Consider the following 22,955-nt stretch of genomic DNA (forward strand, 5'->3'; position numbering starts at 1 on the left):
CGAAGGCGTGTCTCATGAATATTAATGACGGTCCGTGCCCGCACGTTGCAGGAAGGTTATGACGTACCTCATTAATATTCATAGACACCGCCTTCGCCATAGTATGATTGGTCAGTTCCTCGCTGCTTTGCGGATTCAGCGTTGTCTGCTGAGGAACCGGGCGGGATTTCCGCAATACATTCAGTATGGCGAAGACCTACGATTACTTGTTTAAACTGCTGTTAATCGGGGATTCTGGCGTCGGGAAGACCTGTGTGCTGTTCAGATTCTCGGAGGATGCCTTTAACTCGACGTTTATCTCGACGATAGGTATTAATGTCTCTGTTTAACGGTTTTGTGCTCGAAATGTATATATAAACGTCAGGCTGTGCTAACGGCTAAGCTAATGGACTAGTAACTGTCTTGAGTTCTTGTGGTTTGTTTTGTTTCTTAACTTTGACAGTTTTGTTGGAGTTTTGGCTTTTAATTATTTATTTCGTGCGATAATAAGGTGTCTATTTGGTCAATGTTTCTATTGGTTAGCATCTAGCCGTGTAACGTAACGTTACTAAATGATGTGCTTATTTAGTAAACTTCAATATCAATAACTATCATTCTTTGAATATTCAATTAAAAAGCTAAACAGATATGATTATAAACCTGCTAGCCAGTAGATACCTGTTTCACACTAAGAAGTTTAGGAAATAATAATATAATAATATAAATATCCATTTTCAGTTAAATAGCTTTACAAAGACTTCTACTGTGGTAATACAATGTTAAAGTTATGCTAATATCAGATGGTGCTAAATGATTATTGTATGCTTTAACTGTAGTAATACAAGTTACTTTATAGAATGCAACTTTTCCAGAATGTGATGATTTCACGGTAATATGTCCAAAAAACATTGTAGTATTATAGTACTTTTTGATTGTATTAATTTAAATGGATTTTTTTTTTTTTTTTTTTTTTTTATAATTTGCTCTGTTAAGATCAGTTATAAGTGTATATATAATTTTTAAATAATGTGTTTACTGGTCATGCTTAAATTGACTTTGCCATCATCTCTTCATATCCATCCCATGGAGAAAAACAGTGTGATGTTGCTGGAAGTGGATATATTCGAAAGAGACACTATATTGGTTGGTTTTTGAGCCTATGACAGTTGTGCATTTAACATGTTTTCTCTTCCAGGTATCGATTTCAAGATCAGGACAATAGAACTAGATGGCAAGAAGATAAAGTTACAGATTTGGTGAGTTTCTTGTCGTCTTATCCTTCTAGTGTCTCTCTCAGCACTAGTTGAACATTAGCAGATTGCTGGAATGGCATGTGTGACTTCCTTTTCTTGAGAGTTTTCTGAAGGGCCACTGTTTGACTAGTGAAACCATGACCAGTTTAATTTCTCCTTTACATAGCAGCACGTGTCAGTGGTTAACTTATGTTCTCGTTCTAGTAAGTTTAACTGTATTTCAGTAGGACTGCAATTACAACATTGATGTGATATATGTGATTTTGTGATTTTTACAGGGACACGGCAGGACAGGAGCGATTCCGAACGATCACAACGGCGTATTACAGAGGTGCAATGGTAAGATGATGCTGAAGTATGTACTACATCAATGTGCTTTGTATGATGAGCTTCTGGTCTTCGCCGGTTAACCCTCATGCTGTGTTCTGGTCAATTTGACCTGGAGAGGATTTTGTTTTTCCAGAAAAAAAAGTAGTTAGTGTTTTTGCATTGGATCAAAACTATTTCCCCAAAATATTTCATTGTTTTTTTTTTTTGTTTTTTTACACGTGGTTTTGCCGGTAAAAATGCTTACATTTCTCAGTATGCTATGGTATTATCAAATATCGAAGGCTGGACGCTTTTGAATAGATAAAGGATTTTCAGCACAGGGTTAACGCAGTCATAACACTTCTGCTGTTGTCTTCATTACTGCCGTGTTGTGCACAGTTGTGATTTGTCTTGTGTTCTGATCTCAGGGTATCATGCTGGTTTATGATATTACCAATGAGAAATCATTTGACAACATCAAAAACTGGATTCGAAACATAGAGGAGGTGAGTGTTTCAGTGCCCAATTTATCTAACTTAACGGTACACTTTAGATTTCAAGGCTTCTGCTGTGTTCAGTGCTTGCATAATTTCATAATGGTTTGCAATAAATGGCTATAAAATAAATAATTACACTTCACACAACAGAGAAGCATGGGCTTGTTTCTCATTAATGCATGAACTGGTTAAATGTATAGTTTAAATGCATTGCATTTTGCTTTGCAAAAGTGTCTGAAAAATGCATTAATGTAAATGTAAATATTTTGCCTATTTCTTTTTTAAATCTAAAATAAACATTGAAATGGACATCTTTGGCCATTGCATCTCACTGCTTTTTGTCTCTAGCATCTTCTGGCATAAGTGTTGTGCTTTTATAACGACATATCTAGTAAATAATAGTTTTGAATATGAAAGCATGTAATGTGAACTCTTATTAGCAACTACCAGTAACCTAATTACAATTCATTCAGACCATTCAGTTTTGAAAATATGTAGCATTACCAGTGTAAAAATAATGTTTGCATATTTAACAGCAAATTATTACTGCTCATGTTCTTTTGTTTTCAACCCAGCATGCATCAGCGGACGTAGAAAAAATGATTTTGGGCAACAAATGTGACATTAATGAGAAGAGGCAGGTGTCAAAAGACAGAGGCGAGAATGTGAGCCACCTTGTTCCTTGAGCTTGATGCTAGTGTAATATTATTTAACTTTCAGTGTATAAGACGCTGCAGTACTTGTATTTTTATACTAAAACCTGCCTGTTCTCATTTAGCTGGCGTTAGAGTACAGCATCAAGTTCATGGAGACGAGTGCGAAGGCAAATATCAACGTTGAGAACGTAAGTCTAAATGGCTTTGAAAATAATGGCTGACTGAATGTTTTAAGGTCTGATTGAAGCATAATGACGTTTTCTGCTCTACACACAGGCGTTCTTAACACTCGCCAGAGACATAAAAGCAAAGATGGACACGAAATTGGTAAGACTTTCCCTTTCTGTGCTTTAGGTTTGTGTAAAAATGAATTTAGATTGATAATTGGGTGACACTTTACAGTAAGGTTTCATTTGTTAACATTAGTTGTCTACAGAAGTCAACATGAACAATGAGCAATACTTCTACAGCATATATTAATCTTGTATCTGTTAACATTATTTTGTGCTCTGTGTATAAAACAAACATATTAACTGACACTAACAAAGGTTAAGAAATGCTGTTTGTTCATTATTAGTTAATGCATCAGTGTTAACCAGTGAGACAGCTAGCATGTGAAACAGTATGAAGCAAACATTACATGTTTAATCTATTGCTATGCAGTTATCTTGGAAATAAGTTGATTTTGCATTAAGTCAACTTTTGGATGTCTTATTAAATAAATAGTAAATAATGACAATTTTGGTAATACTTTGCTTAAAATCTTTGAAAGCTTTTTTTATAGCCTTTAATGCAGTATAACAGTATTCTCAATGTACATTGTTTGTAATGCATTATAATTTACATTTATGCATTTAGCAGATGCATTTATCCAAAGCGACTTACATTGCATTCAGGTTAACAATTTTCTCCTAACATGTTCCCAGGGATTCGAACCCCCAACTTTGCACTTGCTAACACAATGCTCTACCACTTGAGCTACAGGAACACAGTTAAAATGCATTATAATATTTGCAGATTCCTTGTTGCATCCAAAATTGGTTGTTTTATCATAGTTTAATGCAGTATGTATTTTCATAAATTATAAATGCTTAACATTTGAAAAAGTACATTTTTAAAACTGAAATTTGTTGTTTTTATTTATTTATTTTTTTATATGCATTATAATTTGTTACGGTGCAACAATGACTAGATAAGTCTAATCAGAGGCCTAGATTATAAATGTTGTTAATGAGATCATTATAAGGTGCATTGTGAGGCATAACAAATGCATTAGAAATACTTTTAGAATTAATTATATATAAAGGTTTCAAGAAAAGTATTACTATTTTTCTTTTAGAAGAACAAATCTGTTATCTCTTGCTCAGTCTGATGAGGTTTGTTTCTCTTTGCTCACGCAGGAGGGGAACAATCCTCAGGGCAGCAACCATGGAGTGAAAATAACCACTGAACAGCAGAAAAAGAGCAGCTTCTTCCGCTGTGTGCTACTGTGAAGACCAAGGCCTTACTGTCAGCCACGACTGGACTATGTTCTCCTTCTTAGCACTCGTCCTCCTTCCTCTTTATCCCATCTCTTCTCTTCTTCCAGCCCAAGGGCAGTCGGAGTTCCATGCTCCTCTTAGCTTCTTCCATTAACAGATTAGCGACGCTGCTTCCTCTCGCTACGACACTTCTTCCTCTCGCTACGAAACTTCCCTGATGAAACCGTGTAAGGAATGCATTGGTTCTGCAAGTCAAGGTGAAGAGCTGGGTGCTGCAACATCATCACAGTAGCTCCATGCACCTAAAGGAGATCCCGTATCTTTGTTTCAGTCGCTCGTTTTGAGCACGCAACTGCCAAAATCCATCCATTCCGTCACCACAGAGCGTGCTCTGATATTGAGCCAGCTTGAGAGATACATGGGACTTTATTTCTTTATCATTCCATTTCATGCATTCTTCGACAATCACATGACCTTATTGTTAGTAGAGGAATATTATAACTCGCCTCTTAGATGCTTTCTTTCATTTTTTAAAAAGTAAACATTTAGCTTTTTTGTCCCCAGTTTTATTTTCCACAAAAGTGTTGCATTCACAAACTTAGTGCAGTCAAGGTTTCATATTAAACGAATTAAGATCCTGCTTTTTATACACTGAGACATGTTTACTACCACCTTGTTAAAACTAACCTCCCTTTTTTTTTAAAATGCACATGAAGCTATTTCCAAATGCAGTGTTGCGAGCTTTCCATTTTACATTCCTTCGAATAAATGCAAACCTCCGGTCTTGCTTTATTACGACCTGAAAATGCCACAACATGAAAGCGTTCTTTAATTAAAATGAAATGTAGTCCTAGATAGGATGTGTAAATGCTGAGTTTGTAGTGTTTTGACAAGTATGCGTAACCAAAAGCAATGAGTAAGGGTGACTATGTAACCAGAAAAGCAGAGCTATACTTAAGAAAGCACCTCGCGTATACAGAAGCCCATGCACTTTATCAGTATCTTTTGTGTTGTGTGTAGTTTGTGCCAAGTGATAGTTGTGCATCATAAAGAAATGGATTATGACCTGCCGAGTTTTGAGGTTAAGGTGTTTTCATTCTCCCAAGGAACATTTCTACAAGTCTTGAATGATCAGTTCTCCTGATAGAGGCTAAAGCTAGTTCTGTGCATTGGCTGCTGTTGGAACTGTTTGAATAAATTAGTTTGTGTATCATCTGAATCACAGTCCTACAGCATGTCAGTCTTATTAGTTTGGGTTGCACAGATTTGGTTCATATAACTAGGCTTAACTACCAAGAACACAGTAATCAACCATTCTTGAGTTCTGAATAAAATCATAAGCACATGCTTCTAATTAACACAAAAAATGCAATGCTTGGGAGTTGTTGGAGTTGGATATGTTTTCTCTCCAGCTGATCAGAGGAGTCAAAGCCGCTTGACACAAAAGACTCTTATTTTGAAAAGTTGTGTAGCATTGCTGTAATACACAAATGTATGTTTTGTATTCATATTGTAAAATGAAACGTGTCAGTTGGTGCATTTGTGTTCTCCAGCAAACTGAATCACAATCTTTTCCAACCCGTTCCCTTTGAGTGAAAACAAATTCTCCATTTATAAGAATACAAAAAAACGGTCAAGGACATCTCCAGGTCAAATTTCACCCTCAGACCTTAGTTATCTTCACGACAAGCATGTCTTACTTTTTATATACATGTATAAACACAATATAACAACTATTTGCATATCAGGGCAGTATGTATTGTAGTAGCCTTTTTTTTTTTTTACATAATTTGGGAAGTTATTTGTCATATTCCATATGTTTTTGGAGTGAAACGTGACTTGGATGTGTGTTTAAGAGAAGCACAGTGTTAGACTATTTTGTTCCTGGGAAGCGAGAAGAGAATTTCATGCACTTCTGCCGCAGTATGGCGCATCCTAAAAATGTCCACTTTCCTTTTCTTTTTCCAAGCTTAAATGATGAGCTGCTTGAAACGACTTCCTGTTTGCACCTTGTTCTCTTTCCACCTCCAGGAGACGCTGTTTTGGGTTCATATTTTCATTAGAAGTCGGCCCGTCTTCATCTGTACCCATGACATCTCTCTTCTCTCGCTCTCCAATAATGCCGTTTGTCTTAATAACTAATACTTGAGCTTTCGTTTTGAATCTATGCATCATGAAGGTGATACTGTTGACCTCTTGTGTGTTTATTATTTTCTGTACATTGAAGCGTCGGTCTAGATGTCTGTTCTGAGCTGTAGAGGACATGTTAAACACAATTTAATCATCAGACCGCTGGCAAAACATTTTTATTTGCAAACAAACCAAGTGGAAAAGAACATTAGCAAACAGGTACCGCTTTCTGTCTGTCATGTGGTGTTTGAGCAGTGATGCGTACGTCTGTTTAGTTTAGTTTGTCGTCTTGTATTTCTAGATTTGACTGTCATCCATATCATTTACAGATTCTTTTATATGACCGTGTTTTCATTCGTCCATTCTGAGGTAACTGGGGAGATCTGTAAATTACATTTTGGTATAAAAACAAAAAAAGAAGAAGAAACGATTGTAAATAACTCTAAAAAGAGATCTACTTAAATTGTACTGTACTTTCTAAAAACGTTGAAAAACTGATCTACAGTTTTTGTAGATATCTGTACTTTTGATTTATTAAAATAAGATTCTTTTAAGAGATGGATTTGTATGCGTGTTTAATATTGACGGATGATTGATTTTCATGATATTAAAATAATAAAGCTTTGTATTCCATGCACAGTATTTGCTTAAGTTTAAGAAAAGAATCCTTCTGTTTTATAAAACATTGCATTCTTCTTATATTAAACTAAATGTGAACCTTTCAAGCAGATTTAGTTTTTCAGCTTCTAGTAAAAATATGAATAAATTGAAACAAAATGAGTGTTATTTTTTTAACTCTGTTATAATCTTGTTACATGTTATCACACAAAATGTGATATTGGTTTAATTTAATTGATGCAACCATGCACCCATCAATCGTCTAGAAGTATTCGACATAAAATAATGACAGTGATGTTATAATTATTTGGGGACAAGTCAATATATTAAAGAGATTACCAAAAATGGTAATTCTGTCATTAATTAGTTGTTAGTTATGCATTGATAAAAAAATAAAAACAAATCTGTGACATCAGTGGTTCAACCCTAATGTTATGAAGCTACGAGAATACTGTTTGTGTGCAAAGAAAACAAAAATAACAATTTTATATATTTCTTATCTCAACCGCCATTCACGAGAGGACCACTGATGACAAAATAATCGTTTTTGGGTGAACCATCCCTTTAATGTCATAGATGCTGTAACTTGAGCTTAAGGGGTTTTAAACCATGTTTTTTTTATGTATTTTGTGTGGTTTCACCAGTATATACAGTATTAATATATATGTATTAATACTGTATATACTGGCAAAACCACTTAAAATACAAAAATTAAACTAAACTTTAAATGAAAGTTTAAAATATGACTATACAAACTAATTCATAACAACTACAGTAGTATATAAATAATAGAATATATTATTATTTAATTAAATCCAATGCATAATTGTATTACATTCTTTAAAAAAAAAATCACTTAATTAAATTAAATGTTCTGAACTTGAGGTTTGGGGTTTAATACACATTTTGAATGGTTAAATATCCGTGTTAATAGATTCAGTGTTCAATTGAATTGAATATATAAATTATAGCAACAACAACAGAAATAAAAATCAACCCTTTCCATTATTTTTTGTGTAAGAATTTATTTAGACTTTTTAATAGTTCACAACAAGCAATATACAAATCTACATCTTTCACAAGCGACCAACCCAAGCTCCTCCATATATTAAAATCTGATCTCTATGTACATTATTTACAGCGTGATCCAGTCCAGATTTCAGGTCAGAGATGAATGAGGTTGGTCAGTGACAGCCGCAGCTGCCGGCCACCATGTCATCATACTGCTTCAGAACCACGTTCTCATCGTCGTCAAAGTACAGCAGGTTAATGCTGAAGAGCTTGTCCGGCACGCAGCAGGGCGTCTGGATGCCTTTGGTCAGTTTGAGGGCGTTGATGATGGACTGGACCGTGGCGTGGTTGGTGGGCCTCATGTTCTGACCCAGAGGAAACGGACAGGAGCCTTTGCAGTGGTAAGCGTTGTATCCGCGAGGAGACACGATCCAGCCGGACCAGCCGATCTCCTCGAAGTCCACATAGAGCGGCAGACGCTGACACGGCATCTTCTCCCCGCTCTCATCATAGTCTAAGGAGCGAGCGCTGCGACGAGCCGCAGCTGAGAGAGGGAGGCTGGGAAACGGGAGACTTGGGCCAACAGGAGAATCATCTGAACCTGAAAACAAAGAGGAATCGGGGTTTTTCTTTTTGCCTCTAAATATGAACATCCTCGTGCAAGGCACCCTCAATTTAAAATCTGAAAGTCACTTTTTAGGAAAGGCCCATTTTATACTGTGAAAAATGATTATTTAATGGAAAAATATAATAGAATTATATATTTATAATTTGGAAAATATTATTTCAGATTAATAGTATTTTTAATATTTTGGATTAGTTCGAATTTTAGTTTTGTTTCAACTACATTTGAATTTTATTTAAAGTTTTAGCAAATTTGTCAGTTTATTTGATTATTTTTTTTATTACAAAATATAAAAATATTTTCATATAGTTATTCTTTGTTATATTGTTAAATATTTTAAGTACTTTTTGGGGGTTTAAGTTAACTATTCTATTACATTTTCCCCTTTTGTATATTGTTAAATGCTTTATATAATTTTTTTTATTTAAGCACTTTTTATTAACTAATTTATCTTATTATTTAATACATCACTTTAGTTTTTTTTTTTTTACTTATTTTTATTTCTTTATTTGTAAATACTTTTTACACATAACATTTTTTACTTTAAGTTTTTTAATATTTTATTTGCTAAATCATTTCAACTAACAAATTTATTTATGTTTTAGTTAAATATAATAACCCTGTTTCTATTACGATAGTAAAAAAAAATTCTACTTCTTGTAGATTCATTATATGAAGTATTATTTTTAAACAGTTTTTAAAATTGTTTTTATTATAAATTATATTTTATTTATTTATACTACATAGTTTTTTTTACCATTTACAATAATGCTTTATTTTTAAGTACATTTTAGATTTTTTTTTTTATTGCTACATTTTTTGCATTGTTTTTTTCAAACTTTTCCAAAGATCTCCAAACCTCCTGGTTTAGGACAAGATGTATTTATATGAATCCCTACACCTAAACTATCGCTCGTGAAGCTCTCATTTGAGATTATTGTTTAGAAATGTCTGAGAACATCTCTTAATATGTCAAACCTTTAGGCGTGATCTCCAGAGAAGCGGCCCGTCTGCCGTCGTCGGTGAAGAGGACCAGCATGGGCTGTTTACTCTGATGGTGGTTTCGACCCGATGCGAAACGCACGGTTTTCAGGTCCATCTGAAGACCTGCTAAAGTCCTGACTGAGACCAGGAGCCCCAGATGACTGCCCTCATCTGACATCCAGGAGCGCGCCTTTGAGATATAAAACACATTTTTTATTATTGAGGAGAATTTGCACAAGGAAGGCACAGAGTGTGATTTTAGTGATGCTCACAGCTTGAGTGATGGTGAACACCTCCCATCCGCTGGAGTGGATGGGCACCAGTCTGGACGAGAGCAGCTTCTTCCCTTGTGAGACGTTCTTCTTGCTGCTATCGAGAACCTGATAGACACTGACCTGCACAGAAACACCTCTGCAATGTTTAACCTTAACATCCTTCTTTTAGAAGCGCATCGTTTTCTTTCCAGACTGTGAATACTGTACCTGACAGAAGTGATGTCTGTTGAAGGTGAGCGACGCTTGAGGTCTGAGCTTGAACAGATGAAGCTCGGCCGTGAGGATCTTCTCACTCTTGGCCACCGTGGACAGGTTGAAGAGGAACTCGATTTGGTCACTATGCACTACAGAGAGAAGTCGTGATGAGAAATGGCACACAATCACATATACTTTATCGCCATCTCCCACCTCGATATATTCAGATCAGCGGCTGGTTAATATTAATGAGCCATTCTCAAAACCTTAGTCTTGCAATCTTAAATATTTTAGTATATGCTTGACTCAAGTTAAACTTAAAACTAAAACATACACTTGAATTTTTACTTATACATTCTTAGGGTCAAGCTATTTCATATTTCATACAATAAAATAAAAAATAAACGTATCAAATCATTGAGAATTTAATTATTTGATTTTTAGTTGACTGAATGTCTATCATATACTGTATATATATATATATATATATATATATATATAGAGAGAGAGAGAGAGAGAGAGAGAGAGAGAGAGAGATGGATAAAATACAATGTAATTACTATTATTAATAATCCTAATCTTATATATTTAAGTAAATGCTTGCCTAAAGTTAAACACTAAACTTTTAGGCACATACTCTTATTCAATTCCATATTTGAAAGATAAAATAAATTATCAAAACATTGAGTAGTTACTTGATTTTTTTGTGGATCGGTCGTTTTTATGTCATGATTTAAAAAATAAAATAACTAAAAGACTTCTGGTTAAATTACTATTTAATGAAATGGTTTAATCTTGATAAAACTGCAAAAAACTAAAAAATTTTTTTCAACAGATGAGATGGAGTTTAGATTAATAAGCAACCATTATTATAGCTAAATTAAAATTAAAAGCCATTAAAAAGTTGGGCCTACTTGAATTAAAATAAAAATATTTGTGTAGTTGTCATTCCCCATTTTCATTAAGTTATACTTAAATACGAAGAAAAAAATATACAGGCATTTTTTATAAAAAAAAAAAAAAAAAAAAGAAAAACCTTAAAAACACAAACTCCCAAAATTACTAAAACTTATATATATATATATATCGCCAACATTTTGCATGCTAAATGTGCGCTTTATGATCTCTGTCCTGCTTCAAATCAATAAAGAAATCAGAAGCTTACGTTTATCGAAGAAACTCCGGACGGTGTTTCCCTCCAGGAGCGTCGGGTCTTTGGTGACTCCGTCCACATCCGCGATGGTGTTGTACAGGTCCAGCATGTATTGAGGAGGCTGTTTGTGTCCCCGAGCCAGAGCAGCAGGAGGATCCTCCATCCCAAACACCTCCAGGAGCCTCCTGATGGCCTCCGAGCGCACTTCTGCACCCTCAGTGTCCAGCTGATTCACAGACGGTCTACAGATGCAGAGCCCCATCACACAGATCCAGATCACTGCGCGCAACATAGTACCTGCTCCTCGAGAGATGATGCTCTGTCTGTGGCTGCTGGAGCTGGACTGAATGAAGTTTGGCAGGGCTTTATATGATGTTGGCAGAGTCTTCGGTCAACAGTCGTGAAGAGTTCCTATTTAGTCGCAAATGTAAATCCGCAATCAGCGAATGTAAAGCAAATCTAATGGCGGTGTTAACAAGGTGCGAACTGGACTGGTGGTCTGATTGAGAGACCCTGAGAGGAAATTAGTGTTTATCCACAATGCTATGCTGTAAACAATACTTATATGTGTCGATTAAAGAAATAAAATTGTTAAATTGTAGCTTAGATGTTTAATTATGCCTATATCACGTTAAGTGGATTTGGCGCGTGCACCGCAGGCGGTCGACTTCCTTCGAAATGGATCCATTAATTGAGACAAAGGAGGATAATGTGATACAGGAACAATAATTAGTTCTGCAAACACCATGAGAAGGTTTCAGCATGTGCCCTGTGTTTTCATGGTAATGGCAAACACACCTGCTCAAACTGTTGGATTTACAGTCTCGCACGGCTCGTATGTTAATGAGAACATTCATTTGCATAAATGGGCTCGAGTGTGAATCAATATAGTTAATGCAAGTGTGAGTTACTTTCCTGGATGTTTTAGATTGGTTTAATTTCTCATCTGTAATTGTTTGTTTTCATTGGGGGCTCAATAGTGTGTTGATCCGGAGATTTCTTAATATAATGAGCTCCTGTTATATTAATGCAGAAGGAGACTGGTGTTGCAATGGCATCTTTGCAATCAGTTATTATAGTTTCAGAGTTACTGACTGATTTGCTTGATATCTTTCAAGATATCTGATATCTATCTTGATATCTATCTATCTATCTATCTATCTATCTATCTATCTATCTATAAAAACGTATAAATAAAAATGCAATGTTCACCACAAGTTTAAAAATTGTATAATCTTAGAATTATTTATTTTGGTTTACAAGTTTTGTGCACATTTTATAATTTGTAAACAAAATGCATTGTATGTACAATGTAAATTGTATGCAATATTTTCCAAAAATGTAAGAAATTAGCTCTTATTATCTTATATTATATCTTTAAATATGCAAATATTATTTTACAAGTTTAGATATTTCTAATGTTATAATTTTTTTATTTGAGATTACAAGTTTTTGTATATGGGTCAAAGGCGTTAAGATGTCCGCATCAAAATAAATGTAAAAAAGTGATTTTGTGTCCATAGAAAGCACATTAAATGTAAGTAAAATGTCTACTTTTAAGATTTCAAATAATTTGTTGGAGAATTAATTGTCAAAATTTGGTTGAAATAATGTTACATTGTCATTCAGTGTAACACAATATTTATGCAAAAATTCAAACAACATGCTTATTCCGACGCGTACATATTAAAATATCTAAATGAATAATGGAGCATACTGAATTTTATTGTTTTAAATTAGTAAAAAATTCTTACCGACAACTGGGCAAAACCTAGGATAGTGGCAAATGTTAAAAATTTAAAATTACAACTCATTAGTGTTTGGGGTGAAAGTAATTAGTCTTTGAATATGTCATAAATTGATTTTTGTTGTAAATATGCCTGACAAGATTGTTACACTGAATGACATTTTACTGGGTGTCTTCTGTAAATCAGGGGAAAATGTGTGATATTTATTTTTTGCTCAGAAAAACAAAAATAAAATTGCAATTAAATAAAACAGACTACAACAGTTTAAAGCAGTATTACACTTTTTTTCTGCTTAAACACTTTTTCGTCTTTGACCCATATAGGCTGTTTCTTTTATACTTGTTTGAAATTTTGTGTATAAATTGTGAATTTTATGTTTCATAGTCCATGTTGATGTTTCAGTTGTCGTACCCACATTTGCAAAATTGGATTGCTTTTTTTTTTTTAATAGTTTACAATATATTTTAATTGTCTCTCTGTAATGATCTATTTGGGATTACAGCAGGCTATTTTGCAACACTTCTTTCACATTTGCATTTTCTGCCAAAGCTTTAATTATTGATTGATTTGTAACATGATTTAAACCAGAGACATGATTTGCATGTGTAGCTTTCTTTAGTTGCTCTGTGCAGATTGTCATGTAATCAAAGATGGTGGACTCCGACTAAAAAACGTTCTGACATAGATTTTATTTACAAAATACTTTTTACATCATTTACATATATTACAGAATTATCTGAATGGCATCATGCCTTTAAATTGCCATCCATTAATGCACATCCCCAAACCTGACATTACAGCTGTGCAAATGATCTGTAGGGAAACTTCTTCAAGTGTCACTGTAGTGGCTGCAGTCGTCCAGTAGAGGACGCTGTGTTTAAGACTGGCATAGACAGGAAGTGATGGCCAGAACAGTGCGGATCTGGCCTTGTTGACTGAGGAAAGTGTGGCTCTCGTAGTCTTGAGGAACACAAGCGTTGCCCTGTCCTTCAGCCCACAGCAGACATTCACCGAGATCAGACGCGCTCCTGCAGAAACACACGAGTGTGTTAGCCAACATGCAATCAAATGCACACAGATCGCCAATGGCAAAGGTTTAAAGGTGCACTAAAATAACTTGTCAACTGTAAAAAAAAAAAAAGGTGTAGGTACACTAAAAATTAGCAATACTTTTAGAAAATCTGTTTAAAATGATGTTAAATGATATATAGTTACAACATCGATTACTAGCCAAATATAAATATTTTTGCAGATTTGGATTTCTCACTATGAAACTCATTGTCTACATCTGTTACTGTTAAAATCTACCAGCATGTTTATCGTCCAAGTATCGCACATAATAATGAACAATAGCATTATTTCTTACTAAGCCTATAGAACATATTGTGTGTCTATTTTTACATTTGTTCATCAACATTTACAAAAGCTGTTTAAAATAGTTAATGTTAATATAAAGCTTATTTAGTGAGTTTGAGTAAAACTTTTATTAAGGACAGAAACAACATGATTGTACAAATTACATATCTATAGATCCTTTTATATACTCCACAGATCAAACATTTGGAATAATTTTGAATAAAAAGTTTTGATAATTTATTCTTTTTTAAAGAACGGTCTTCAAAAGTTTGGAAAAACAACTTTTTTTCAGGTTTTTGTCTCTTCTGTTCACCAAGGCTGCATTTATTTAATCAAATACAGAAAAACAGTAATACTGTGAAAAAGTATTACTGTAGTTTAAAATGAGTGTTTTTTATTAGAATATATTTAAAAATGTAATTTATTGTTAATACTAGAATGACTTCTGAAGATCATGTGATGCTGAAAATTCAGCTGCACATCACAGAAACAAATTACATTTAACAATATATTAAAATAGAAAACAATTCAATTGTAATAATATTTCACAAAATTACTGCTTTTACTATATTTTTGACCAAAAATAAATTTTGACCAAAAAGAAAGCTTTTGTCAACATAAGAGACATATTTTCCAATAAAAATTAGTTCAAAATATTTTATTTTTATTTTACTTAATATATACTTTCTAATTTTCATTTTGTATTTATTGAGTGGTCGTATTTACAGTATAAAATATTTCTATAACTACTGTCTAACTAAATGTTGAAATATATATATATATATATATATTTTTTTTTTTTAACTGTATTTCATTGTTATAAGTCTGAAAATCTACAAAGTATACTGTGTGTGTGTGTGTGTGTGTGTGTGTATTTCTGCTTTGGACTAAAGACTGACAGAGGTCACAGCAAACAGAGTTGTGTTTTTTAGTGCACACTATAAAGGGTGTGTGTGTGTGTGTGTGTGTGTGTGTGTGTGTGTGTGTGTGATCATGTGTTTGCTCAGTTGTGTGTAAAGTCAGAAGTGTGGCGTGTACCTGAGAAGACAGCGGCTCCCTGAGGTGCAGCTTCCCAAACATCTGCCAACATCTATTTCCTGTAAGAACATTAGCAACACAAGAGAGAGAAGCCATCAGGTCACCACCAGCTGTGAAAGCAGGACGGTCTTTTAACATGATAAGTGCTTTGATTTGGCACCTGCGGGGACCATTTGTGGCCTCCTCGCACCTTTTAGGAGTGCGGCGTCAGACGGAGAACATCTGGCACAGATGTGTTCAATAAGCATTCAACTCTGCATTAAACTTCATAAGTGTGAGGATTTTACAAGATTAAATAGATTAGTATCTGTTTTAGAAAGTAAGTAACACTCCATATGAATTTAAAACTGATTTTCAGGTGTCATTTTTACCTTTTTTTTGGAAATTTAACCCTAGAAGAACATGCATGTCAAATACTTTAAAGCCTCACTAAACTTCATAAGTTTAGAAAATAATATAATGAAACACATTAGATTAGATCGACTATAAAGAATTGATTTTTTTCTCTGCATTTTTTATATTTGGGACATTTTGTCACTTATGCATGGCATAAGTTTTTGCATTAAATCAAAGCATCTATGGTTTATTGAAAGCGTCACTTCTTCTGAAATATTAGGACATGCACACTTGTTTTGTGTAGAATCTGCTAATGGATTTTCAAGCACTAGTCATTAAGTGTTTAACATTTCCATGCATATTCACACTTGAGTTCAACGCTGTCCAATCACAGAACTGGAAATGCTTGGAGGGGGAAATGGATCATTAGCTCAAACAAATCAAGAAAGCAAACATGGATCACTTGAAAATGACTCGTTTCCTTTCTGACTATATCAGCATTAACTGATGTAAGATCCTTTAGCACTAGATTATTGACTTTTGTTTCAGTAAAGACTTGGTTTGTCTTATTAGCCTTTTCTTACTCCCAGTCAAGAAAGTTAACTTACCCAGTGAGACCACTGTAATATAAAATGATATCTTAAATAAAATATATACCTAATATCTAAAATGCTACTTTCATTAAGAACATCAACAACCATTTTTCAAATGATGCTAGTTTTTTTTAGTTTCAACGACTGAGATCGATTTATATTTGATGGCTAAAGCAACCAAGTCAGACATGGATGAAATATATGATTTAGCATAAACTATGAAACAAATTAACCACAATTAGAAACTGGTTGAAAACTCTGGGAATTGTGCTAAAAAAAAAAAAACTCACCCTCAGACTGTGTACTTTGACTCCGTCATCATTGTACGTGATCTCGTAGTGATGCTCTACATACGGGACTCGGTAACATCCCTCCCTTAGTTTGCATTGAGCCACAGTTTGGATAAGCTCCACTTTGTTTGGAGTTTCAATGAAGGTGGAATCAAACTTAGTTGGTACGCATGAAAATCCCTCTGTAGGTAAAACAGATTATTAAAGGATTATGCATTTAAGCTCCTAGTTTATTTCCTGTAACCAACAGGGTTGATATTCTGGCGCGCACTGATGATAAAGGGACTTTTATTTTGTTTTCTCTCACCTGGTGCCCCTTTTGATCCGGTACATTTGCCTGCGTCTATGACGGCCTCGTATGGAGTCTCAGAGTAGTATGTTTTGAGAGATGGGGCTCGGACACACCGGCTCATTTTGGCTTCACAGTGACAGTCCTCGATGATCTCGACCTCCTGCAGACCTTCACGCAGCATCACGCGGTCCACACGCACCCCGGCCGGCTCACAGGTGGAGCTCGGTCCACAGGACGGGACAGAACCAGGCCACGAGGACGGATCCAGATGCTTCATCTACAGGGGTTATGGAAACAATATTCAGTTTGGCTTCTAATGTGTATGAATAGCCATTTATTGTAGATAATCACATTAAAATTTAAAGTCTAACTTTTTTTGTATGAATATATAATTTATTTAAAATAGAAATCTTTTTTAACATTTTACACTACTGCTCAAAAGTTTGGGGTCGATACATTTATATTTTTTATCTTTTTTTTAAAGAAATTAAATCTTTTATTCAGCAATGATATTTACATTTTTTTTAGAAGTGATAGCAAATATTTATATTGTTACAAAATATTTCTATTTTGAATAAATGCAGCTTTTTTAACTTTTTATTCATTAAAAATGATTTCTGAAAGATCATGTGATACTTCACACTCGAGTAATGGCTGATGGAAATTCAGCTTTGTATCATAGAAATATATTATATTTTAAAGGATATTAAAATAGAAACCTTTATTTTATACTGTAATAACAATGAGCAATATTACTGTTTTTTCCCTGTATTTATGATCTAATAAATGTAGCTTTGATGAGCATAAGAGTCTTCTTTAAAAACATTACATTATATGATATATATTTGATATTTGATATGTATACATATATAAGAACTAATAATAAGCTACTAAAATTGTGTGTATATATATATATATATATATATATATATATATATATATATATATATATATATATATAATGCATATTGTATGTATTGACAATTACTTAATAAAATAATTTTTATATTATTTAATTTAATTATATATTATTAATATTAATGTAAAATCATTTCATACTTAAATACATAAATTCATACTTTCTTGCTCTCTACAATCAAAAAAAGCATTAACTAAATGAATTAATGTGAATGTGAATATTTATATATACCGGAGGAAAGTAAAAAAATAAATTAATTGTTGAATCTAATAAGCAATTTTATTTTATTATTATTATTATTATTTTGCATACTTATTTTTATTTCAAGAAATGTCGCCATCTTGTGGTAAGCAGTAGGCTAGAATTGTTTTACCTTTTTGTATCGCAGGAAATCAAGCGTTGAGGATTCGTAATATTTAGTGGACATTAACCCCGCCTCCAATGACGCAGAGCGTGCTGATTGGCCACAATGTGTTCTGCACACACCCACATCAACATTCACAGGACTGCCAGAAATATCTGTTACACGAAAGAAATTACGTGACTGATAGTCATAAAACAAATATTTGCTCCAAACTACTCGAAACAGCAAGAGTTGACAACATAGCCATAAAACTGCATATTTCTATTGTATTTTCATCCAGCATTTTTTCATTGGTATTTATATAAAAGAACTAAACCAAACCTTTGCCGATGTAGATCACGTGACTCTGGCGTCTGCAGCAGGCTCTCTCTGTGTACAAGTTCCTGGACTCTGTGTTTTTACCTAAAACAGCTGTGACTAAATGACACAAATACACAAATCAATTGATATTATAAATTTTTTTTACCAAGATTGGGGAAAAGCATAATTTACATCAATGAAATGCAATGAAATATCATAAATTATAATGTGTGTATATATATATATATATATATATATATAAACATTTCAGTTACTTGAAATCCAATATATATATATATATATATATATATATATATATATATATATATATATATATATATATATATATATATATATATATATATATATATATATATAAACATTTCAGTTACTTGAAATCCAATAAATAATAAATTAAATATAAGGAAAACTAATTGTTTTATTTTATTTCAGCTGGTCAAGGTAAGATTTCTAGTTTTCTAGTCTTGTCTAGTTTAAGTACTAAAATAACTAAAATACTTTTAACTTAAAACTGAAACAAAAAATGAAAACACGTAGGCTAATAATGAAAAAAAAAACTAATAAAAATGGCAAATACAATTTTTATTTAAAAAAATATTAAAATTAATAAAAAAAAATGTTTTAATAAAGTTTAAATACTAAAACTTAAAAGGTAATAATAAAAATAACAGAAACGTTTACAAACGTTTACAAACGTTTAAAAACAAACACACACAACAAAACTATTAAAACTTTAAGTCAAATTAAAATGAAAATGGAAAATAAAAAATAAAAACTAATGCAAGATATAATTTTTGTTTAGTTTCATCTGAAATGATCAAAACAGAAATAAAATGACTGGAAACTATATAGACACAGTATATATATATATACACACACACACACAAATGACAAAAACACAACAAAACATTAGTCAGGAAATATAAAAATAAATACAAATTCAAAAAAATATTAAAGCTATAATAGTATACAATTTTTTTTAGAAAACATGGTAACTTATCAGTCATAGATTACTGTGGCAGTACCATGATACATGAAACAGCATGATGGTGAATTATTACCATATTCATATCCCATATTGTATCAAAAAGGTACTACAAAAATGTCCAAAAACCTGGTCTTTCCACACCATGCATACAGTATCATATTAACATTTTAACTGTTTTAAAAGCATCATATTCTATCAATCACATAACAGATTACATTCACATACATTACATTCAAAAACAGATCATACTGTAGTCACACGCTTCGTTAAATCTTGAATTATAACGAGATAAACATGACCAACACTCACAGGTCTGATGGACGGTGCACAGCAGAAGAAACACACGCAGAGGCAGTAAATCCATAGTAATGTTCCTCACACACACCGTCAGGTCTGTGCCTTCAGTCCTGCTCCTCGGGGATATTTATACCTGCATGGGTTCACTGCTGCGGAGAGAAATAATCAAATTTCCTCATGAGTCTAATGCCTGCTGTTAGGAGGCCAGCAGATCAAAGAGCATCTCCTCCACACCTCTTCAGCTTCGTCATGTGTGCTGTCAGACCCCTTCCTTTCACTAATGAAGTGCTTAAGGGACTTTGAGCCACTAAGCGGCCCTCCTTTAAAGGTATTAATCAACTTTTATCTCAGGGGGACGGTGTTTAGCACCTTCACTTAAAACAAAACGGGCCCCTGCCCCCCGTCGAGAGCAGCCTTTGTGTTTATTCTACCCCGGGACAAATGGTGCGTCTGTTTCAAAGTATAAGACTGACTTTTCTCTTGAATATTTTTATGTTTATTAAAGATTAAACGTTTATTAAAGCCACAAGTATTATTGTAAGTTATGGAGAACAATAGAACATGGTCTTTTTGGTGTCCATCGATCTAAAATTAAAATATTTGTTTTAATACATAATGTATAATTTATTAATAAATATATCATCGCAAAAACATAAACTTATACACATATATAATTCATTTCCAAATGTAATTATATAATTAAAACATATAATATCTATCTATTTTTTCTATTTATTTTATATAAATATTTTATGTATAATTTATACATAAATATATAATTTATTTCTATAATATTAAATCATTTATTATTTTACAATTTTATAATTGTAAATATAAAAAAATAATAAATAAATAAATAAATCAATATTTTGATGTTGCATTTCCTGCATTGTATCAGCTCCGCTCTGATGTTCCTCCTCTTGAGCCGTTTTCACCTCAGTCATTATAATCACTAAATAGGTTACACCTCGCACTACAAAGACCAATGCCAACTGATTACTGCAATACCGCCGCTGATTAACCCCCTAATCTAGTCAAAGAATCTCCTAAATCACAACCAATCAGTCCTGATTAGCTTTCCGCTAGCATACTGTTTGCTGTGCTGTTTTCATACGTAAGAGAAGTTTTAACAGTATATGTTAATAAGGAATGAGCTGATGTTGGGTCTCAGAAGCTGCTGTTTTCCATGATAATGCATTCAAAGAGATCCAGGACCCTCCTCCACATGAAGCATATGAATTGAGGGAAAGTTTCAAAGAGAAAAGCAGAGATGATTGAAGCTCAGATGCTGGGCCCTAAACTAAAGTTTCAAAATGTTCTACACTTTTCAAACGGATTTTTGTATTTTGAAATGTTACATGACATTATGTCACAAAACATGAAGGTAATGTTTTCACTATGACCCAGGTCTACAGTAATTTATTTCATTATTTCATTGACAAAATATTATATAAGTTAAGGAGCTAATTCTTTATATATATATATATATATATATATATATATATATATATATATATATATATATATATATATATATATATATCTAATACGTAATACTGTGCTTTTGCCTCTAAGGACTTGTAATTGGCACACACACACACACACACACACACATATGCATATACAGACAGACACACACACACACACAGAAAGACATACACTCAGACAGAGAGACACACACACACACACACACACACAGACATATATATACATATATATACACACACATATACATATACAGACAGACAGACAGACAGACACACACACACACATACACACACTGAGACAGACAGACACACACACACACACTCACTGAGACAGACACACACACACACACACACACACACACACACACACACAGAAAGACATACAGAAAGACACACACACGCGCACACACACACACACACACACACACACTCACTCACTGAGACAGACAGACACACACACACACACACACACTCACTGAGACAGACACACACACACACACACACACACACACACAGAAAGACATACAGAAAGACACACACTCAGACAGACACACACACACACACACACACACACACACACACACACACACACACATATACATATATATACACACACACACATATACAGACAGACAGACACACACACACACTCACTCACTCAGACAGACACACACACACACACACACACACAAACACACACACTCACTCAGACAGACAGACAGACACACACACGCGCACACACACACACACACACACACACACACACACACTCACTCACTGAGACAGACAGACAGACAGACTCGTCCAGTTCCCTCTGATGCCAGACGTCTGTTCCTGGCAGGGATTGTGGCTCTCTGTTTATCCTTTGGTCTTGAGGCGCTCAAGGAGATGTCCTTTTACAACCACCTGATGAAATAGTCTTGTATAATTAGGTCACATGATGCCATCATATGCAAGTAACTTCTAGACTGCTCATTCATGTGCAAGAAGAGCACTGGACAAACCTATTACAGTATTTTTGGATTGCTAAACGACAGTGAGCACAACTGGAGTCACACGTGCAAAACTCTAACTACAGCAGCAGATCATGTGGACCAAACTCTAGTTCGTTTTTCATTGCTTGAACACAGTTTTCAAAACTCTACACACTTATCCCACGACTTTAACCACAACCTGCACAACACTGTGGATTTACTTACAGCACTTTGTTCAAATGCTAACACACTGCTGTCAAAACTGTGAAGCACACATTCAAAACAGAAGAGATTTCACACACTGCTGATTGCAATTTCAGGATTAGCCATGAAAATTATTTGTTCGAATTACAGTATGTACTTTTAAGTTTCTACCTTTTTTTTTTCTCATTACTGTAATTCTGTAAACTACTACAGACTATTGAAGCAAACTTCTCATTTTCATTTACCTTAAAGAATTGTTATGTTCTAAAAATGTAAATAAATCATGTGAAGGAATGTCCATCTTTTCTTTGAAGAAAATATGACTTTGTATGAAGTCACTGAAATTGTTCAAACTGTAAAGATGAAGAGTGAGTATCTTGTGTACTGGTGTTTGTTGCGAGTGTTTTTCCTCTCAGTGTGTTCTGAGTGTGTGTGTGTGTTATCTCACTGAGGGAGAGTTGTGTTGCTTGGAATGAGTTTTGCAGATGATGTGAACTGTTTTGCTAGTGCACCACTGTAGTTACAGTTTTAAAGTTGTGCCCACTGTCGTTAACCATGCAGAAATTCAAAGAAAACATCTAC

The 22,955-nt window shown here is 33.8% G+C and overlaps 3 protein-coding genes across 3 annotated transcripts; 1 reads left to right on the forward strand and 2 right to left on the reverse strand.

Moving 5' to 3' along the window:
* Nucleotides 1–20: 20 nt before the first annotated feature.
* On the forward strand, nucleotides 21–6,863 carry LOC113111341 (ras-related protein Rab-8A). Its single transcript, XM_026275964.1, has 8 exons — nucleotides 21–309; nucleotides 1,175–1,235; nucleotides 1,511–1,571; nucleotides 1,970–2,047; nucleotides 2,614–2,703; nucleotides 2,817–2,882; nucleotides 2,971–3,021; nucleotides 4,095–6,863. Exons 1-8 carry the CDS (start codon nucleotides 186–188, stop codon nucleotides 4,185–4,187), a joined length of 624 nt encoding a protein of 207 aa, XP_026131749.1. The 5' UTR covers nucleotides 21–185; the 3' UTR covers nucleotides 4,188–6,863.
* Nucleotides 6,864–7,951: 1,088 nt separating this feature from the next.
* Nucleotides 7,952–11,701, reverse strand: LOC113110345 (bone morphogenetic protein 2-like). Its single transcript, XM_026274482.1, has 5 exons — nucleotides 11,179–11,701; nucleotides 10,026–10,162; nucleotides 9,816–9,938; nucleotides 9,538–9,733; nucleotides 7,952–8,535 (listed from the first exon to the last, which is right to left on the reverse strand). Exons 1-5 carry the CDS (start codon nucleotides 11,456–11,458, stop codon nucleotides 8,108–8,110), a joined length of 1,164 nt encoding a protein of 387 aa, XP_026130267.1. The 5' UTR covers nucleotides 11,459–11,701; the 3' UTR covers nucleotides 7,952–8,107.
* Nucleotides 11,702–13,585: 1,884 nt separating this feature from the next.
* Nucleotides 13,586–19,981, reverse strand: LOC113110346 (uncharacterized). The gene is made up of 8 exons (XM_026274498.1): nucleotides 19,943–19,981; nucleotides 19,721–19,857; nucleotides 18,424–18,519; nucleotides 18,112–18,257; nucleotides 16,835–17,096; nucleotides 16,528–16,709; nucleotides 15,309–15,367; nucleotides 13,586–13,942 (listed from the first exon to the last, which is right to left on the reverse strand). The coding sequence occupies exons 2-8, from the start codon at nucleotides 19,773–19,775 to the stop codon at nucleotides 13,792–13,794; spliced, it is 951 nt and encodes a 316-aa protein (XP_026130283.1). The 5' UTR covers nucleotides 19,776–19,857; nucleotides 19,943–19,981; the 3' UTR covers nucleotides 13,586–13,791.
* Between the last annotated feature and the right edge of the window lie 2,974 nt (nucleotides 19,982–22,955).

The sequence above is a fragment of the Carassius auratus genome, chromosome 2 (genome assembly GCF_003368295.1).
Source record: "Carassius auratus strain Wakin chromosome 2, ASM336829v1, whole genome shotgun sequence".
NCBI classification, from domain to species: Eukaryota; Metazoa; Chordata; class Actinopteri; order Cypriniformes; family Cyprinidae; genus Carassius; species Carassius auratus.

Coding starts and splice junctions, on each gene's coding strand:
- LOC113111341 (XM_026275964.1), top strand. CDS start 186: ATGGCGAAGACCTACGATTACTTGTTTAAACTGCTGTTAATCGGGGAT. Junction 310..1,174: donor GACGTTTATCTCGACGATAG/GTATTAATGTCT, acceptor TTTCTCTTCCAG/GTATCGATTTCAAGATCAGG. Junction 2,883..2,970: donor CAAATATCAACGTTGAGAAC/GTAAGTCTAAAT, acceptor CTCTACACACAG/GCGTTCTTAACACTCGCCAG.
- LOC113110345 (XM_026274482.1), bottom strand. CDS start 11,458: ATGTTGCGCGCAGTGATCTGGATCTGTGTGATGGGGCTCTGCATCTGT. Junction 10,163..11,178: donor CCGGAGTTTCTTCGATAAAC/GTAAGCTTCTGA, acceptor TTCTCTCTGTAG/TGCATAGTGACCAAATCGAG. Junction 9,734..9,815: donor TGTTCACCATCACTCAAGCT/GTGAGCATCACT, acceptor TATATCTCAAAG/GCGCGCTCCTGGATGTCAGA.
- LOC113110346 (XM_026274498.1), bottom strand. CDS start 19,775: ATGGATTTACTGCCTCTGCGTGTGTTTCTTCTGCTGTGCACCGTCCAT. Junction 18,258..18,423: donor CGTGATCTACATCGGCAAAG/GTTTGGTTTAGT, acceptor TTCGTGTAACAG/ATATTTCTGGCAGTCCTGTG. Junction 15,368..16,527: donor TCAAAGTACACAGTCTGAGG/GTGAGTTTTTTT, acceptor ATGTTCTTACAG/GAAATAGATGTTGGCAGATG.